The 21,143-nt window shown below is 43.2% G+C and overlaps 1 protein-coding gene across 5 annotated transcripts in view; it reads left to right on the top strand.

Annotated features, from left to right (window-relative positions):
* The window catches only part of VPS13B (vacuolar protein sorting 13 homolog B), a 729,531-nt gene that overhangs the window by 479,343 nt on the left and 229,045 nt on the right, over positions 1–21,143 (top strand). For all 5 annotated transcript variants that reach the window (XM_069957347.1, XM_069957346.1, XM_069957349.1 and 2 more), the window contains exon 31: positions 20,249–20,452. In XM_069957347.1, the coding sequence (XP_069813448.1) occupies positions 20,249–20,452 (204 nt within the window). The remainder of the gene's footprint in view (positions 1–20,248; positions 20,453–21,143) is intronic.

Below are 21,143 nucleotides of genomic sequence, written 5' to 3'. Positions count from 1 at the left end.
AAAAAAAAATCAAAATGTGTTGTTCAGCACAACAAAAATTAAAAATTGGGTCGACTTTTTTCCCCTTCAAGAACACACAGCAACTTTAGCTCAACCCCAGCCCCATATACATGAGTTCAGATGGGCTGTGATACCAGGTATAGAGATTGGACAGCAGTCATGAGCCTATAAGAATAAGTTGTCTATATATCCCCAGAAAAAAAAAAATAAATAAATAAATGAGGGAATAAAGGAAAGCGGCATGCAATGTTTAAAAAAGATCACAAATAGACTAAAGCTTAATTTGTTAGTGCTGCCTTTAATGCCTGTGTACAGGGTTTAACCCCTTAACGACATCGGGCGTAAACTTGCGCCCTGGTACTTGGCGCATCAGGGCGTAAATTTACGCCCGATGTTTCCCCGATCGCTGCGTGTTCGCACACAGCGATCGGGGAAGATGGCCTGCTATAAATCATAGCAGGCCATCTTAGCTTCTCAGCACGGGGGGTGGTTAACACCCCCCGTGCTTACGATCGCCGCTATTGGCTGATCAATTCAGATCAGCCAATAGCGTCGATCGGTGACCCGATGACCCGGAAAAAAATGGCGGTCGGTGCTGTCCGAGGACGGCACCGACCGCCATTACTGTAAAAAGTAATGTTGGTCACCGTGCCACCGGCCCGATCGCCGTGAACGGCCGGCCGGCTGTTCACGGCGATCGGGCCGGTGGCACGGCTATCAGAGTCCCACAAAATAAAAAATACCTGCCCTGGACCCCTCAGCTAGGTAGCTGAGGGGTCCAGAGCAGGTATTTGTACATTACTCACCTGTCCCAGGGTCCTGATCGGCGTCTTCCGGGTTCGCGGCGTCCTCCGTCTTTCCGGCGCGTCTTCGGATCTTTCCGGCGGTCCCCGTCGTCTTCTTTTGGCTATTTTCGGCTCCAGCCTAGTCATTTTCCGGATTTTGCGCTCTGCTGCCCTCTAGCGGCTGATATGTGTAATACACTTATCAGCAGCTACAGGGATGTTCAGAATGTAGAAAAAGTTGTTGTTTTTTTTCCAATTTTTTTTTTTCTTTTTTCCGCACCCTATCGCCGCTGAGTGTTGATCAGCATCGCACGAAAGTGCGCTGCTAATCAGCAACTCCTCCTTTTTGGCGTAGGGTGTTTTTTTTCTATATTCTACTGCCACGGTCTGCTGATAAGTGCCGCACATAAGTGCGGCATTTATCAGCAACTCCTTTGTTGGCGTCGTTTTTTTTTTATACTTACTGTAAAAAAAACACGTAAAAAAACACTACATTACACCACACTACATTGAATAAAGTTTGACACTACACCACTACATACCCCATATACCAATCCCCATATAAAGATGACCCCCAGGGTGTTTTCGGCGTCAGAGGGATACGTTATTATTGCCTCCGACACCGAAACAGCCAGTGAGGATGAATGGGGGGGATCCTTCTTTCCTCCATTCATCCTCATCATCCTCATCATCCTGTGACGTGTCAGGGGGTAGCGTAGCGTACGCTGCCCCCCAGACACGTCTTTTCCGCCAGTACCGTCCCAATAAGAGATGACGGTATGAAATTCTACAAACTCTGTGAGCGTACCTCAGGGTACACTTACAGATTTAGGGTACGGGCACACTGCGGAATGGTGAAGGATAACCCTTCGTGCATTCCGCAGCTGGCACCCGCCGCCGGACTGATGCGGGCGTGCGTCTCCGCCCGTGTCATAGACTCCATTCTATGCACGGGCGGATTCCGTCGTCCATCCAAAGAATGAACGCGTTGGACGGAGAGCGGAATCCGCCCGTGCATAGAATGGAGTCTATGACACGTGTGGAGACGTGCGCCTGCATCAGTCGGCCGGCGGGTGCCAACTGCGGAATGCACAAAGGGTTATCTGTCGCGATTCCGCAGTGTGCACGTACCCTTAGAGTGTATGTAGGAAGGGACACCCGAATGCAGCCCCCAGATGCCCCCTCCCCCCCTCCATCCTCGGAACAAGTGGAAAGATCGTCCGGGAACTGATCTTCCCACTGCTGGATAAAGGTTACCACCTGTACGGGGATAACTTTTATACCAGCACCCCCTCTTCCGGTCCCTCGCTGCCCGAGCTACGGTAGCTTGAGGCACAATCCGAAAATATCAGAAGCGCCCTAATATTTAGCAGCCATGGAGCGGACCCAGCGTATATGAGGGACCCCGTATCGCACCAGGACAACATTTTCCAGGTGACGTCCCCCACACTGGAGAAAGGGAGACCCCAGAAGAAGTGCAGAGTGTGGGGTAACAGGGGGATCAGGAAGGACACCATTTTCCATTGTGACACCTGTCCTGATCCCCCCGGCCTCTGCATACAGGATCGCTCCAAGGCGCACCACACGTCATTGGGGTTCTACATTATCTAAATTCTGTCCCTTATTCCTATTTCAGGGGTCACGTTGGTCCAGGGATTATTCTGATCGCCATTATGGAGTCGGGAAGGAATTTTTCCCCTGTGATGAGGCTACTGTCGTCTGCCTCACGAGGGGTTTTTGCCTTCCTCTGGATCAACACAGATTGAATTTGATGGACACCTGTCATTTCCAACCTTATAAACTAATAATTGGCCTAATACCCCCAAATAAATTAGAATTGTCCCTTTTTCCCAGCTAAGTAGGTATGGCCGCCATTTCCATTAGAGGATGCCATGATGCAATTACAAAGCCTCTGTGCGGCCAGGACAGTAGAAACCCCCCACAAGTGACCCCATTCTGGAAACTACACCCGATAAGGAATCTAACAAGGGGGGCAGCGGGGATATGGCCCCCTGGTGACGGCCACATTTGGGACGTGAAAATGAAAAAAATGTTATTTTTTATTTTCTCGGCACATGTTCTACGTAAGTGACTGTCACCAGTGGGGTCCATATCCTCACTGCACCCCTTGTTAGATTCCTTATGGGGTGTAGTTTCCAGAATGCGGTCACTTGTCGGGGATTTTTACTGACCTGGCAGCACAGGAGCTTTGTAATTGCGACACGGCCTCCATCCTCCATTCCAGCCTCTAAATGGCGCTCTGTCCCTTTGGTGGCTTGCCCTGTGCCCATATGGCACATTATGCCCACATGTGGGGTATTTTCGTACTCAGGGGAAACCACCCTACACGTTTTGTGTTCATTTTCTTTTTTAACCCCTTGTGGAAATGGAAAAAATATTTAGTGTAATTTTTGTAAAATTTTTACTCTAAATCATTAATCTTGTCATGATTTTTTCATTTTCACAAGGGGCTAAAAGATAAAAAAAAACAATAAATGTGTAGAGCAATTTCCCCTGAGTACGGAAATACCCCACATGTGTACATAAAGCGCCATGCGCGTGCAGGGTAAGCCAGGGAAGGAGCGCCATTTCGTTTTTGAAGGCTGGATTTGGATGGAATGGATTTCGAGGGGCCATGTTGCATTCAAAAGGCCTCTGTGTTGCCAAGACAGTTGAAACCCCCCACAAGTGACCCCATTATGGAAACTACACCCCTCAAGGAATGTAACAAGGGGTGTAGTGAGCATATGGACCCCACTGGTGACGGGCACAAATGTGGAACAATGTGGTGTGAAAATGAAATATTACATTTTTTACACTATAATGTTGGTTTAGCCTTGAATTTATCATTTTCACAAGGGGTTAAAAGAGAAAAAAACACACAATATGTGTAGAGCAATTTCCCCCGAGTCCGTAAATACCCCACATGTGGACATAAAGCGCCATGTGGGCGCAGGGCAAGCCTCCGAAGGGAAGGAGCGCCATTTGGATTTTGGAGGTTGGATTTGGCTAGAATGGATGATGAACGCCATGTCGCATTTACAGAGCCCTCGTGCTGCCAAAACACTGGAAACCCCCCACAAGTGACCCCATTCTGGAAACTGCACCCCTCAAGGAATCTAACAAGGGGTGCAGTGAGGATATGGACCCCTTGATGACGGGCACATTTGTGCCATGAAAGTGAAAAAATTAAATTTTTTACTTTTACGTCACATTGTTCCACATTTGTGCCCGTCACCAGTGGGGTCCATATGCTCACTGTGCCCCTTGTTAGATTCCTTGAGGGATGTAGTTTCCAGAATGGGGTCCCTTGTGGGGGGTTCCCAGTGTCTTGGCAGCACGAGGGCTCTGTAAATGCGACATGGCCCTTGAAATCCATTCCAGTGAAATTCAGCTTCCAAAAGCCAATTGGCGCTCCTTCCCTTTGGAGGCTCGTCCTGCGCCCCCTTGGCACTTTATTGCCACATGTGGGGTATTTCCGTACTCGGGAGAAACTGCGCTACATGTTTTGTGTCTTTTTTTTCCTCTTATCCCTTTAAGAAAATGAAAAATTGAAGGCTAGAACAACGTTTTAGTGTAAAAAATAAATTTTTCTTTTTTCACGCCATATTGTTCGGAAAATCTGTGAAGCACCTGTGGGGTCCAAATGCTCACCGCACCCCTTGTTACATTCCTTGAGGGGTGTAGTTTTCTAAATGGTGTCCCTTTAGGGGTGTTTTTTAGGTTTTGGCACCCCAGAGCCTCTGCCAACCTGAAGTGGTACGGTCAAAAATAACCAAATATAACAGAGGCGTTGAAATTCACTAGGCGCTCCTTTGTATCTGAGGCTTGTGGTTGCGTCAAATAGCGCAATAGGGCCACATATGGGGTATTTCTATAAACTGCAGAAACGGGGCAATAATTATTGGGGTGCATTTTTCTGGTAATAGGTTTGTAATTATGAAAAATATTTGATTACAATAAAATCTCTGCACAGAAAATTAAAATTTTCTAATTTCTTACACACTTAGCTTTTATTTCTGTGACTCCCCTAAAGGGTTAAAACACTTTCTGGATATGCTTTTGCAGAGTGTGGGGGGTACAGTTTCTGAAATGGGGTGCTTTGTGGGGCTTTCTAACATACAGGCCCCTCAAATACACTTTAATAAACCTGAACAGGTCCCTAAAAATATCTGATTTTGAAATTTTACTGAAAATTTGGAAATTTGCTGCTAATGTTTTAAGCTTCCTATTGTCTAAAAAAAATGAAAGATCGTTTAATAAATGCCGCCAACATAAAGTAGACATGTTGCTAATGCTTTTTTATATATAATTTATGTGGTATAACCACTTTCTGTATACGCAAAAAAGTTTCAAAGTTGGAAAAATGCAGTTTTTCACATTTTTTCACATTATTTGGGGGTTTTTCATAAAGATTCGTTATGAGTATCGACTCCAATTTACCAGAAATGTAAAGTACAATATGTCACGAGAAAACAATCTCAGAATCAGCCGGATAGGTAAAAGCATCCCGAAGTTATTAATGAATAAAGTGACACTGGTCATATTCATAAAATTTGTCTCTGTCATTAAGGCCATTTCAGGCTCTGTCCTTAAGGGGTTAATACCAGACATGGCCTATGAACAACAGAATGTGACCATCATAGACTTATAAACTGAATGACCTAGGTGCAACTAAAAGCACAACAGGAAGCTCTCCTTTAAATGTTCCTTCAGCTGTTAATCAGCCCATATAAAAGTGTGAGTGGTCAGCCGAGGATGGGGAAAATGCCCATTCTTTGGCTGACTGTATCTTCTGTGCCAGCGGTAAAATTTATTGTTATTGCCCACGTCTCCCAGTGTAAACAGATGTTTTGGCTAATAGCAATACATTTAAATGTGTTGTTTCCATAGACTTCAGTGGACTGTGGTTTTGAACTAAGCACTCATTACATGATAGTGAAGGTAATGCAAAATGTGGACATCTGTTTTATAGGCGTCACCTTTATAATGAAACGTTGTCTAGGTGCTAAGTGGATAGTTTCCCTTTCTTTCCTAATCAGGTCACCATTGCCGCAGTCTTTTAGTGTGGCCACCAAGAACACAGTGATGTAATGCTGAGATATTGAGATCACAAGTAAATGGGATATAATCATTGAGATTTCAGTAGATAATCTTGTTTCCTCTAAATTGTTCTCACCTGCAGACTCTTGTTCGGACTGACCTTTCTGGAAATGCACTTGACATGTTAGTTGCACAGTTTTCTTAATGGCAGTGGTGTGAGCTGTTCAGCAGCCCTGCCAGTCATTTCATACTAATCTTTTTTTTTTTTCCTTTAGAAGTTTACCACTGCTCTGGTTCCCTAGTGGTGCTTGACTCATTCATTTTATGCATCCAAATCCTTAGTTCACTGAGCTTGGCCTAAAGCCCAGAGAAAGCCCCATGAACTTGCCAATTAGCCTTGTCCATACTGGAGCTGCCTGTATTAGTGTATGCATTTAACTATGCCAGTTTTCTCTAACAGGATAGCTGTAGCTGGGCTTATATTATAGATCATGCTAATCTTATACACACTGGGTCTCATTTAGAAAAGCTAGTGTAATCGTATAATAGACCTTGGCCTGCAGCAGCTAGTTAGATTCCCACAGTTTACACTGCAGGCTAGAAAAAGGGGTGCACAGATTTATCTAGTCCAAAAATATTATACTATTGGAAGGGGGCTCCCTTGATTGGGTAACATGATTAATGACTAAAAAAAATTCAGTCCTTGCAGATTTTGTATAAGCTAACTTTAGATGGCTATATTTTCTTGATTATATTAAATTATAATTAAAAAAAAAATAATAATCAAATCGTCAACATATTTCCTAATAGAATATGAACCAATCCAGTAAATTTATATCTGTTTTGGACCTGAGATTGTAGATTCTTCATTAGAGATAAGCAAATCTTGAACACGCTCTAAGCCATCGGAACCCGAGTGTGCGGCATTTGATTAGCGGTGGCTGCAGAAATTGGATGCATCCCTAGGCAGTCCTTGAAAACATGGAAACAGCCATAGGATGCTGGATACAGCCATGTTTTCTGGACAGCCTTAAGGCTGCATCCAATGTCTGCAGCCACCAATAATGAAATACTGCACACTCGAGTTTAGATGGACCCGTGCATGAATGAGATTCACTCATTTCTATTCTTAATGCATCAGTTTGCTACCTCTGCAACCCTTCCTGTTCTGTACCCACTGTAATAGTAGATTCCTGGATCCTCATACAGTGGGTCAAACAGTTGAAAGGTTTAAAGGGATTTTCTAGTGATGAAACAATTTTTCAGTTGTCTAATAAATGAACATGTGTGTGTGTGTGTGTGTGTGTGTGTGTGTGTGTGTGTGTGTGTGTGAGAGAGAGGGAGAGAGTGAAGTTTTATCACCTTACTATTTTACACTCTAGCTGGGAATTCAGCCAACTCTGTCTCTTTCACACTGTGTGGGAGGCTTCAGTTCATGTAGCGGGCATGGTTTAGGTTGAGAAAGTAAAGTGGGAGGGCAATGGAGTTTACAGCAGGGCAGAAAGTCGTCACAGGATGTACACTGGACAGAAAGTGAGGCAGTAAAGACAACAGAGTAGGAAATTTGCTTCAGATGAAGATTGAAAGCATGGGCGAGAGTGGTGGTGTTTGTGGAAATAGAATACTTTTTTTTCCTATTCCTTGACAAATACTTTGATATGGTGAACCCAAGGGCTAGTGTTTGATTTTTTTTTTTTTTTTTTGTTTGTTTGTTTTTCCCTGGGAGGGGGTAAAATGTATTTTTAATTTTTAAAAGAGTGTAATTGATGACATTATTTTCTTTTCATCTTAAACATTGTCCTCTGCAGGTGTGCAGTCTGCATCACACTTGAGCGGCTTACACGCTAAATCCTTTTTAAGCCTATCCTATGAATCGAATGTTACTATGGTTAATTATTAATATTAGTAATTCTTGGGAAGGCGCTGTCACCTTGGCAGATTGTCAGAGCTATGTTAATACAAGAACAAAGCATAATGTTCCACCATGGTGTGCAGACAGCTCTAGAACAATTGGCGGCGATTACTAGGATGCAACATGTTCCGTGTGTGCGCACATGTTGCCTCTAACATTCTGTGTTCTGCAAGCCTTTTAGTCCCGAGAATTACAGACAAAAGTAGGTGTAGATGACTCTGGCCAGGAGGGAAGGTATTTCTTGGCCTTCAGATTGCTTCTGTTTTCAAGAAACACCTTTTGATGAAAAAAAAATAAAAAGAAAGAGAAAATCGAATACTCCAGCTGGGACAAGAGAAGTGCTTGCCGTATTCCTCGAGTAACTACTTGACCTCATCCCTTCTCAGTACATAAATTGTGTTTTCAATGTGATTGCCCAAACACAGATGCTAAGGTGTAAGGAGATTCTTCTGTGAGCAATATAGTGATTCTATGGAGATGCAGAAGGCGTTAGCTGCTGGCAGCTGTATGAGATGTACTCGTGCTATTAGGGCTGCATTGTACAGCTGGTTACCCAACTGCTTTGTCAGCCTTATTATATAGTGTTGACACTGGACCTTCCAGTATAAGCATCAGTGCAGATTGTTGACGATTGTCTGCAAACGCAGTTTGTAAAACTGCCATTTATATTCCAGATACCTATATGTATAGTGCAGAAAATTTATTCGTCATGTCACGTTAATTTTAACGTGAGGAACTTATCTACAACCTCTTGTAACCAACATTAAAGGGACCACCAGTCATCTCCCTGAGGGAGTGTGATCTGGCCTCAGTATAGCTGCTGGGCACAGCTCTCTGGCGCTTTGCCAGGCAGTCTCTGGTAGGACGTCAGTTAAAAAAAATCCATGTTTAATGTTCGATCCCGCCTTCTGGTAATTAGGCATGGGGTTGGAGCCACAGCAGCTTGTAGTCACGCTGCCTCCGCCCTCTTCCCAGCCTCTCATACTTGATTGGCAGCCTGAGCGCAGGGAACTTAATGCAAAAGCCAGTGCTCAGGCTGCCATTCAAGCTTGAGTGGAGGGGAAAAGGGCAGCGTGACTAGTTAACGATGCAACTCCACCCCCATGCCTAGTTACAGGGAAGCGGGAGCGAGCATTAAACATGATTTTTTTTTTTAATTGCTGCCCCACCAGAGACTACAAGGCACAGCACTGAAAAACTATGCCCTGCAGCTTTAAAGGAGAAGTCCGGCCAAAATTAATTTTTGATATGTTGTTACTTATGAAAAGTTATACAAATTTCTAATGTACATTAATTATGGGAAATGCACATATAGAGCTATTTCCCTTAATTTAGTAGATCAGGAAGTGTTAGAAATATCTCTGAAGAAGTGACGTCACGACCCAGGGTGTAATTCCTATGGAGTGTCCAGCAGGGGGCGCTCTCTATATAGAAGTCTATGGGACTTTATTGTTTCTATGGGTTTCTATGTAATGTAATGTAATGTAATGTAGTGTACAGTGCTTTATTGAATGAATACATCTATGGAATACTTTGGGAAGCAAGTGTCCTTGCTCCCCAAAGTATTGCATAAATGTATTCATTCAATACATTCAATACACAGTAAGCCCGCCGATCCGCCGCATTTCCGCCGAATTTCTGCCGCATTCCCGCCGATCCGCCACACGCTGATCCGCAGCATTCCCGCCGATCCGGACCATATACATTGAACTACAGCTCCCATCATCTGCTTCTAGTATGAACAGGTGATGGGAGCTGTAGCTGGGTAATGGATATCACATGCCGCAGGGCGCAGGGGGGAGCCGCTCAGTACACAGCAGCTCTCCCCCCTTCTCCTCCTCCTTCCGGGATAACTTCCGCCTATACCAGGCATGTCCAAACTTTTTTCGAAGAGTGCCAAATTTGCTGAAGTGAACATGTGCGGGGGCCGACCATTTTGCTTGACATTCTTTGGACCATTAAAATGAATGCAAATAAACTTTTTTTTTTACAAAGTTTATTGAAAACGGCATACTTTTTATAATTAAAAAATCCCGGGGCACACCACCAACCAAAATGGCACAAAATGACACTAAAGCAGGACATATTATACATAATAATAATAATATAAATTCTAAATGTATTTATACTCACTCAGTGTGAAACCTGGGCCTGTTTCGAAAAACACAAAAGGGATATCCCCATGTTTCTCTCCCCCCTGCTTCTCCCCCATCCCCATGTTTCTCTCCCCCCTGCTTCTCCCCATCCCCATGTTTCTCTCCCCCCTGCTTCTCCCCCATCCCCATGTTTCTCTCCCCCCTGCTTCTCCCCCATCCCCCTGCTTCTCTCCCCTGTTTCTCCCCCATCCCCATGTTTCTCTCCTCCCTGCTTCTCCCCCATCCCCCTGCTTCTCTCCCCTGTTTCTCCCCCATCCCCATGTTTCTCTCCTCCCTGCTTCTCCCCCATCCCCCTGCTTCTCCCCCATCCCCATGTTTCTCTCCTCCCTGCTTCTCCACCATCCCCATGTTTCTCTCCTCCCTGCTTCTCCCCCATCCCCATGTTTCTCTCCCTCCTGCTTCTCCCCCATCCCCATGTTTCTCTCCCCCCTGCTTCTCCCCCATCCCCATGTTTCTCTCCCCCCTGCTTCTCCCCCATCCTCATGTTTCTCTCCCCCCTGCTTCTCCCCATCCCCATGTTTCTCTCCCCCCTGCTTCTCCCCCATCCTCATGTTTCTCTCCCCCCTGCTTCTCCCCTGTTTCTCCCCCCTGTTTTCCCCATCCCTGCTCACCTTCCTTAAGATGCTCGCCGCGGGCGCCGTCCCCCTCACCTACTGGCCCGGACGTGCTCCTCCAATCAGGGGAGACCCCTGATTGGAGGAGCACGTCCGGGCCAGTAGGTGAGGGGGACGGCGCCCGCGGCACACTGGTTGGAAAACACTGCTCTAGTGCACGGGAAAGGAAAGCCGAAATCTCGGACATCGCGAGATTTCGGCTTTCCTTTTCTGTGCACTAGAGCAGTGTTGCTGCCGGATACCTGGGGGGCCGCAAAAGTTCGGAACGCGGGCCGCAAATGGCCCGCGGGCCGGACTTTGGACATGCCTGGCCTATACCAATGCTGACTCCCTGCCTGGCCGCCGCTCTCCGCTCTCCCCCCATACATACCGGCTCCCGATGCATCCTGGTGTCCGCGCTGATGCCGGGAGCCGGTATATGTGAGCGGAGAGCGGCGGCCAGGCAGGGACTCAGCATTGGTATAGGCGGAAGTTATCCCGGAAGGAGGAGGAGGAGGGGGGAGCGCTCCTGTGTACTGAGCGGCTCCCCCCTGCGCCCGGCGGCATGTCATATCCATTACCCAGCTACAGCTCCCATCACCTGTTCATACTAGAAGCAGATGATGGTAGCTGTAGTTCAATGTATATGGTCCGGATCGGCGGGAATGCGGCGGAAATTCGGCGGAAATGCGGCGGATCGGCGGGCTTACTGTGTATTGAATGAATACATTTATGCAATACTTTGGGGAGCAAGGACACTTGCTCCCCAAAGTATTCCATAGATGTATTCATTCAATAAAGCACTGTACACTACATTACATTACATTACATTACATAGAAACCCATAGAAACAATAAAGTCCCATAGACTTCTATATAGAGAGCACCCCCTGCTGGACACTCCATAGGAATTACACCCTGGGTCGTGACGTCACTTCTTCAGAGATATTTCTAACACTTCCTGATCTACTAAATTAAGGGAAATAGCAGTATATGTGCATTTCCCATAATTAATGTACATTAGAAATTTGTATAACTTTTCATAAGTAACAACATATCAAAAATTAATTTTGGCCGGACTTCTCCTTTAAGGTAGTGGGACCAGGTCACACTGTCTCACGGAGGTGATTGGTTCCCTTTAACCCTTGAGGCGCCAGCAATTGCATGTCATTCTTTCCATCATTCCATTCTGGTAGCTATACTCAATATATATGCATATATACATTTATTATTTTTTTTTTAGCTATCATGCTGCAAAACAAAGATGTACTTACTTGTATCCAGGTCCAGTCTCCTGAAGGCAGGAACGCAGGAAGTCCCGGCAGTACAGAGAGTCACGGCTCAATGTGTCTATCAATTAAATGATCGATGCCTTCTCTGTGCACAGATGACCAAGATTTTCTGTGTTAAGTCTTTTTTTTCCCAAAGAGTCTAAACACAGGAAATCCTGTGTTTCCCATGATAACTAAAAAAATAAATGTAAATTGCAAACCTGCTTTATTTCACATCCCCTGTTTTCTTAGATTTTGAAAGTTACAACAGTGACACTTTAACCATACACCCAGCTACGTACACACCTGCATCATGGTGCTCCGTTGCATGCTACAGTAGCAGGTTCCATCAGACACACCAGCCAATATTAGGACGCGACTGTTATGGAGAGTCCATTGGGTGTGATTCATGTATTGCATGTAAGCCATCAGCTGGTGCCAGTTTTCTATTGTGCTCTAGTGACTTAGCTGAACAGAGAATATGTGCCCTGTATCTTGATACCCTGGCCTTAGCAGGAATTGCTTGTTTCCCTCCACACTTGGGCAAAGGGACTTGTCTTTTTACACTGACTTTTATACTTTTATTCTAGCACCTTTTTTTGTATTGCATCATTTTCTCTACATGACTATAGAAGGTATATTGTACTTTATAATTACATGTTCCAACTACTGCAGTAAAGTCTGGCTACATCTGTAATCCACACTAGGTTTGGAAACGGCTGACCTCTGTTTTTGGATGTCTTCTCCCTGATTTTTATGGACCATATCAGGAAATCATAAAAGCTTTGTATCTTTCATTTTAATACCTATTCTTTGCTTGTTGTACTAAATCATTGTTCTGAAATGAACAGATTGAACTACTTTTATACCAAGTACAGCTGCAGGCAACAGCAAATTTTCATTACTACCCAGCAATTATCAAGGAAAACTTGGACAGACATGATTCTGTAAACCAGATATAAAGACATCTTTGGTTCTGTCTTTTTGGTACATTCGGAGGTGAACCTGCATTTAACATGATTCTTTTCCCTGAAAAAATTAAGAAATTATGTATTTATTTTATATAGAATACTTCCACACCGCGTAAGATTTAGTTTAAAGTGAGACACATCGTACTTTACATGTATCCATCAATGCTTCCATAACATAGAAAAATGCTTTTATTCTCACAAGCAAAGTGTCAAAAAGCATTCCCAAGCTCCTTACGTGTCCATGGCTTAAAAGAAGCACTCTAGAATTTTTTTTTATTTGTCCCCCTGCTGCACGCTGGCGTGTGTAGTCACCAGCGATGATCGGTGTCACGGGGCACGGCTTCGTTCCGGTCCTGCGGCGCCGTTCAAATCCTGCATACGTTCACAACGCCACTTTTCTGAACCCCTCTTCTGTGTCCATATTGATTGAAAGCCGGAAGTCACGCTCCCCAATGCACCTCTATGGGAGAGCGTGGCTTCCGGCCTTCAATCGACATGGAGACAGAAGAGCTATGACTTGAATGCGCTGCGGGACACCGATCATTGCTGGTAAGTAAATTTTAAAAATTTGTCTGAAGTGCTTCTTTAATGCCTCCTTTCTCCCCTATCCATGCTTGACAGTCACCTTCCATCACTAAGCCTTTCTTCCAAACCTTATTTCTGCACTGTGCATACAAATTGTGTGTAGGTGAGAGATTTGGATACCCAATAATGCTGATACTAATAATGTTGAGATATCTTTGGAGGGGGGACAAGGAGGCAATCTAGTTTGTAGCAGTTCTGTAGCAAAGCAAAAAGTCACAGCACAGTCTGGAGCCCCGCTGGCTATATATATATATATATATATATATATATATATATATATATATATATATATATATGCAATCCCACACATACATAATTTGATAGCGGTACAATTCTATGCTTAACAGGACGTTGTGCTTTTGGATGACAAAAAACTATTCTTGTGTCCAAGGATGAATACAGTGGAGTGTTGACAACTACTATATTCTTATAGTACATTCTAAAAGTTGTATACATACTAGTTACAAGGTGTGAGGGATAAAGTTGTGTCTTAGATTCTATATATGTAACTTTGCAAAAATAAATTTCAGTTGAACTAAACCATTTGCGTCCCATTAACATGACAATGGCGATTCTCCTGTTTTACCTCCGATCATTAAACTCTTCTTCATTATTTGCTGCTCGATAGAAGAGGATTGCACGGAGGGAAATAAACATTTTTACATGCTTGTAATTATATGGTGTCATAATATTGTACAGGGTTTAGATGACACGTTTAAGACCTGACATTTGCGTTGCCAAGGCAAATGGCTAGTTTTAAGTTTCATCTTGGTTTCCTGCCTCTGTTTTTAAGTTATCCAAGGATTAGTAGTGTTCTGTGCTCTTCCCTCCCAGGAGGCAGAAGCTGAGCTGAATATTGCTCTTACACAGGCACCTGTGGCCTGGAAGATTAAAGGCATCCCTATGAGGGACTGTGCTATGCTGTCTTCAGCTTTGGGAGCGAGAAGGTTCATCTATTATCTTGGAAAGACACATTTTTAAATAATAGCTTCAAAACTCTGAGAAAAACAGAACCTTCGAGCAGCTGAGGACAAAAGCCAGAAAGATCAAGTTATTTTTTTCTGTACATAAGTTTTTCCACTTATACAGAGATCCAAAATATGACAGTGCTGTTTGCTATGTTGGATCAATGTTTTAGGAATCGTTTTGGGTGAGAACCAGATTTATGTACTTCTGGATCATAAGCTTTCTCTGTGAATAAAGCTAAACATATAAGTATGCTATTACATCTATATATAAAAAAAAGAGCAAAAACAGCAACAGACAGCAAAGATGTGGTGACTCCTGCATAAGTTGACCTCCCAATATTCCATTGAAAGATGGTTCTAAAAATCTCATCTACTTAAAGGAGTGGTCTAACAATCAGTCAGGGGTCTGAACATCCAGACTCTGACTAATCGCAATCTTTAATATATGTCTGCGATCAAATGTTTTACTTTAAATGACCCAGAATGTGATGTTACAAGTAGCTGCTTTTTGATCCTTGTGCAATGATCATGATCATTATTAGCATATTAGTGACTGTCTATATACCAAGATGGCTGCCTTCCCCCGCTATGTGGGAACATAGCCTAGAACTGCTTCTGTGGAAAATGTGCCTTACATGATCACAGTCATATACTTTTTACGTGAAACCGGAGGGGGTAATGCATGCAAATGTGGTCTGTTAATTTTTTAACTTTCTGCTGAGGTTAGACTGCATTAAAATAGGCATAATATACGATTGGTACATGTCTTCTGATTTGATGCTGTGGGCAAAAATGACAATTGATGCTGTGGGCAAAAATGACAATCTTTCTATAAGACAGATTAATAAATCATGCCATATACCACACATATATACAAGCTAGACTAATTCTTTTATGGCAGAATAATGAGCTGGGAGCTGACACCAAGGGAAGGGAAGAAATGGGTATATCAGGAGGTAAGTTTTCTACATCAATGTAATTACAAAAATATGCAGGCCCTGCAAGTTATTCTAAGTTAATTGAGATTGGACTACCCCTGTAAATAATTTGGGACATGTAATTCACAAAACATTTGGGAGGCTCGAAGCATAGCTGTGCACAGTCGCAGTGTTTAACCAGCAGCCCCTTCATTCTAGGGATTGGTGGGGGTCTGGATTGTTGGTCCTTCATTGTTAGTAAGTCATAGCATATCTTTGTGATAAAACTTCACTGCCGTAGTGGGAACACAGCTTTAGGCAATGAAAACAAACTTTTTCATAGATAAGTCCATGAAAAAACATGGCTGCTGGTCTTGGGTATACATCACTTTGACACTCCATAAATAATATTGCCGGGAGAGTTGGACCTCTTTGACTTTGACAATACTTGTCTGATAAGGTTATTTTAAAATGAAAAATAAGTTGTTAAAATTCAGTTTTGATCTGCAGACCGGCTGCAATTAGTCTGTTCTTTTTATCAAGTCATTTTCAGAACTTTTCCCCAACAACACAGGGTGGTCCATCTTCTCATAAGGTAAAGAGACAGGTTTACTGGGACTGGTTGTTTCCCAGCAATTGTCATGGAGATTCCCATGATTTATATGTCTCCACTTTTGATAAAAATAGGAGGAACAGAGTCTATTCCAGGCTTTGGATCTCTGTTAGTCTCAAGGAGAGATGTTAAGCAATACATTTTGCAATAGTCAAAAACATAAGCCAAAAAAAAAAAAAATTCCAATTGTCTAGACCACATCAGGGCAGTGTGCATAGACAGATTGTTATCCAGGAAAAAATCAGCGTCCAGTTCATGAACCTTGTGTGCGGGTCCTGCTCACTGTGGCTGATTGCTGCGAATTGTCATAAACGCACATTCTAATTGCAATCCACGGATGAGCCAAGCAAGCAAGTCACTGGATAGTTGATAAAGTGCGCTGTTTATTGAATAGTTGGCAGCATATTCACTGCTATGTTTCCAGACCTCATACATCAGTATTTTCATATTGAAAGGACACTGATGGTGAAAAGCTAATCTAAATACATACTGAATAAGGGCTGCCAAGATAATAACTATTAGGGCAATGGCTAGAGATAAGCAATTCCATTCGGCACTAATCTAATTTGTTATAAGTTTCCAAAACATTTGTCAGTCCTGTGAATCCAAAACTTTTGATATTCATTTCTAAGAAATCTCTTGAAATAATAGCTGCGACTTCGAGCCCTATACACCCTCACATCTCTTGCTTTGTCCACCATGTTTCATATTGTACTGCTGCTGTTGGGAACCCGACACTGCACAGGGTAAATATAAGAAATGTGAAAACTAGTAGATCTCAGAGGGTCATACGTGGCTTATCAGTGTACTTTCTATTCAAAATTAATAGCCAAGTCAAATCTGACATTCAATTCTAACTAATTGAACCTGGAGCAAATTTCAGGAAATTCAGTCATTTCTCACTATGACCTTTTTTTCTAGAAGTGTTCTGATGGGAGAACACTGATGAATGATCACTGTTTTTGCCCCATTTTAGTCATCTGCTTTGCCAGGACTCCAGGTTGGTAATTGCTACCTACAGTACATTATAAGAAACCTTTCCCACAGTTAGGAACACAGATAATTTAGGGAAAATGTAATGAGAATTGATCATCTGTTTCATGCTGCCCAAGCATGAGCAGCCTAAAATAGACTCTACAGTGTACTATGACTTAAAGGGAACCAATCACACTAAAATTGGCCATAAAGCTAAGGAAACGTGCTGGTAGATCAGCCAGCCAGCTTCCTAAATATCCCCCTGTACCCTCCGTCCCCTGTACATACAGCTTGCAAATTTAGTTTAACAGTCTCCCGCGCTCTATGCAAATTACCATCTAAGTAGTCACGGTGGGCGGGTGGCTGGTCATGTAGTCACGGTGGGCGGGTGGCTGGTCATGTAGTCACGGTGGGCGGGTGGCTGGTCATGTAGTCACGGTGGGCGGGTGGCTTCTTCAAATAATCACTCTCCTGGGCCGCTGTTATCATGCCCCTTTGGGCGTGTGTGAAAAGCGCAGCATGGTGACGTAATTAGGGGGGGGCCAGCATTGCACATCGGCCACGCAGACGTCTTTATTAATGCTCAATGCAGCCGTAGAAGACGCTGCTGTACTGCGCCTGCACAGCGTAGTAAAACAGCGGCTTCACCCACTGTACTGCGCATGCGCAGCTTAGTAAAGACGTCGGCGTGGCAGACGTGCAATGCCGGCCCCCCTAATGACGTCACCATGCGGCGCCTTCCACACACGCCTAGAGGGGCGTGATAACCGCGCCGGAGCCGGCCCAGGACAGTGACTACTTGACGAAGTCACCCGCCCACTGTGACTACATGACCAGCCACTTGCCCACAGTCACTACTTAGATGGTAATTTGCATAGAGCGTGGGATTCTGTTAAACTAAATTTGCGGGCTGTATGTACAGGGGACGGAGAGTACAGGGGGATGTTTAGGAAGCGTGCTGGCTGATGTACCAGCACGTTTCCTTAGCTTCATGGCCAATTTTAGTGTAATTGGTTCCCTTTAAGGTTATTGTTTAGCTGTCAGTTCTCTCCCTGTGCACAGGAATGTTCAGCATGGCCAAGTTATCCTGTGTTCTTTATTGTATGGGTTAAGAGCTCTTGGCCGTGGCTTATCTCTCCCAGATCGAAGTGGTCAGGCAGTGATTTTGCATCACGGCCGACCCCTATCCCACCTAAATCATCTGTCAGTGGTTGGTTGAGTAAAACCCCATACACCTTATACCAACGTCCGAACCTGTTAGCAACAACTAACGAAAGTCTAAGTTGTATTAGGTCCCTTAGTCTGAAACACTTCAGTATTTCAGAGTCAAGAAGACCCATTTACCGGGTAAACAGTCTAGGAGGTGGCTTTATGTCACTGCCCCCCACTTTGCTAGGGTACAGTATGTTCACATGTCTCTCCCTCTCTTGCTACTCATAGGAAGATAATATAAATTTTGTCCCATCACGTGACATAGTCAGATTTTTTTTTTTAGCTCAATCTCCTGATCAGTCACTGCTCAAACACATCCTGACCAGTAAAACTTTTGTTTTACTATGTCACTTTTTTTGATATGTCATTATGACACATCAAAAGAATTTTTCTAGTGATAGTTGCCATTTAAACGTAATCTTTGGAGTTGTACTTTCAGGGCATATGCCGATCAGCACAACAAAGGGCTGCGCCGTTCTCATTGTTTACACAGGCAAATCCTGGATAACCCCTTTAAGTTCTGGAGAACCCTTATAATAACATCAATTGAAGGTTTTCATTGGCATTTTCTCTTTCTAGAATATAGTCACAGTAGTTCTGATTAATTCCCTTTTGCCATTTCATGTTCTGCAGTATTATGGTAATGTTGCCCGTTTCTACTACTTACACTGTGGGAGACTCATTTGTAAGATTTTCTCCGCGTAACATTGCAGAAAAACTCGCTTGTCTTGGCATAACATGTCGGTGAGTGCTTTTGTGCTGTAGCTAACATTTCCAGATTTAAACCTCAACTTTATATTTGGATCAGCCAAAGCAAAAAGGTATGTTAACGTATGATCTGATGTCACTCAGTGATTTGCAGCATAATTTAATGTACACAAATTCATAAAACCAGCTTGGTTGGAGAAATAGATGACATCATTCATAACTCCGTCAGAAAAACCATAAAAAAGGAGGCTTGAGCTCTGAACATGGCCAGCGGTATTAGGATATAGGCTATTAATTACAGCCTCAATACCATAAGTACTTAGTTAAGTCTCTAAAGTTTAACCATAAGCTGAAAAAAATTCTTGGAATATCAAAGAAAAATAATGTTAACTTCCATTAAGCTCTTTTCTGCAGATCCTGTAAAGTGCACTGTATCTGCCCTTAGGCGCATCCGGATTTTGAGCGACGCAATGCTGGGCATGTGTTGTCTTTAGAAAATGTTTAGGAAACATTTCTTAATCTTAATAAATATTAAAGAGTTAGTCTTATGAAGTCAAACCCTCATCGGATTCACGCTGGTCTGGCTCAGAAACCCCTGGCGGTCGGCCATTATGTCCAAAGGAAGCTGCGGCTCACAAACCAAGAGAGTATTACATGCTGGTCATTGAAAAAAATGGCTATGTAGTACATACACTGTTAGACAAGAGCTATTTTTTGCTAGCAGCTCTTCACCTTTGCTAATAATTGCTATAGGTTTTGCTTCAAAAGCATCCAACCATTGCTGTCTACTAAAGATCAGTGAACCTTGAGCATGTCCGGGTTCAGCCGAACCTAAGGCTGCCTTAAAAACATGTATATACAGGGTGAGCATAAGTCTGTTTTTTTTCCAGAAATGAAAGGAAAAATTACTCATCTAAATACCCCAGCAAGTAATGGGTGATGGGGCTTATATGGGGCTGACATTTTGAAAGCCACGGTTTTGGATATAGGGCAAGTGTTTCCAGTCGGAAAGTGGTCATGTAGCAAAAAAAAGACCAGAATCTTGTCAGAAATCGCTTGTGGCAATCAGATTTGCAATATCTCCTGTGGTGTAACCTGTCCATTCTTCAGCGCGGAGAGAGAGGAGGCGCTCCCATAGACTACCAGTATAACACGGAGGCTGGTGGAGAATTCTGCAATGGAATTCCACTAGTTTTACTCAGTGTGAACAGAGCCTAAAGTCAGTCTTGATAAATCCCTCCCAATTTCTCTGTACATTTAAATTATAGCTATATACTGTACACCAACCAGACCACTGCTTTTAGAGTAGAGTGGTGGTTGTTAACCTAGACAACAACCTTTGAACAATAAGTGGGCAAGGACATCATATTAGTAGGAGGAGGCAAGTTGGCCAAATAAATGTATTTGCAAAAGTTTTTAACTTTACAAACCCTTTAAGGTCTTACTGTATTAGTTGTGTTGGAATACCCCTTGAATATTACATTTTGTGTATGTTTTTTATTGTCAAACAGAATCTTAGTAACCTATTTCTGTATTTCAGGCGTGCCTTGAATTTAGGTATTCTTAGAGATCCTGGATCAGAAGTTGAAGATAGGCAATACCAAATCGACCTGCAGTCTATTAACATTGGTACTGCTCAGTGGGAGCAGCTGAAACCGGAAAAGGAAAGTAACCATGGAGGATTGCTTGTTGAAGCAGACAGAGGCTCCCAAAATCCAGCCCTGGAATGGAACATGGCCAGCAGGTAAGATTGCAATTGCAGAGTATCAGTGGGGTTTTCTGATATTAAAGGGTACCTTTCATGATTTTTGCTGACCAAATCAGTGTGCAGTTTCTCCTGTCACCTAAAGTTTGGGTCACTATGGATAAAATCATGGCGGATTGGTTCTTTGCATAAGCCCCTTTCTAAACCAATCCAGCTTGTGACCGTTTCCATCAGAAGCAGAAAGAAAGCAGTAAAGAAAGATGGTAAAATAACTTTTATTTACCAATATAAGTTCATTTATTAGACAGTTGACAGTAGAGTTCTTTATATTAAAAAAAAAAAAAAAAAACCTTTGAAGATAATGCCTCCTGCTAAAATGCAAACCTGCCTGTACTTGTGCCATACTTGTGTTCCATCTTTCTCTTAGTAAAATGAGCCGTTTGGCTTTTAGATTTCATTGTCTTGGACAGGTCACAGAAAGTTGTTGAAATCTTTGTTAGCTCTCATGGGGCTTATATTTATATGACCTTGTCACCCATAGTGTGATCCTATGCCTGTAGTGTGTGAAGCATGATCTGGTGTTAGAGATATGTCAAACAAACCAGAGAATTTACCATAATTGATCACCTATAATGTTACATATTTATTTGGTTAAACAATGAATTCTGGGTTTGTAGTTTAATAGACAAGCAATACAGAAAGGAAGTAGCTAACTTCTCAGCAGGCAGGG

This window comes from Dendropsophus ebraccatus, chromosome 2, assembly GCF_027789765.1.
Source record: "Dendropsophus ebraccatus isolate aDenEbr1 chromosome 2, aDenEbr1.pat, whole genome shotgun sequence".
NCBI lineage: Eukaryota > Metazoa > Chordata > Amphibia > Anura > Hylidae > Dendropsophus > Dendropsophus ebraccatus.
This window is presented reverse-complemented; position numbering and strand designations above follow the sequence as displayed.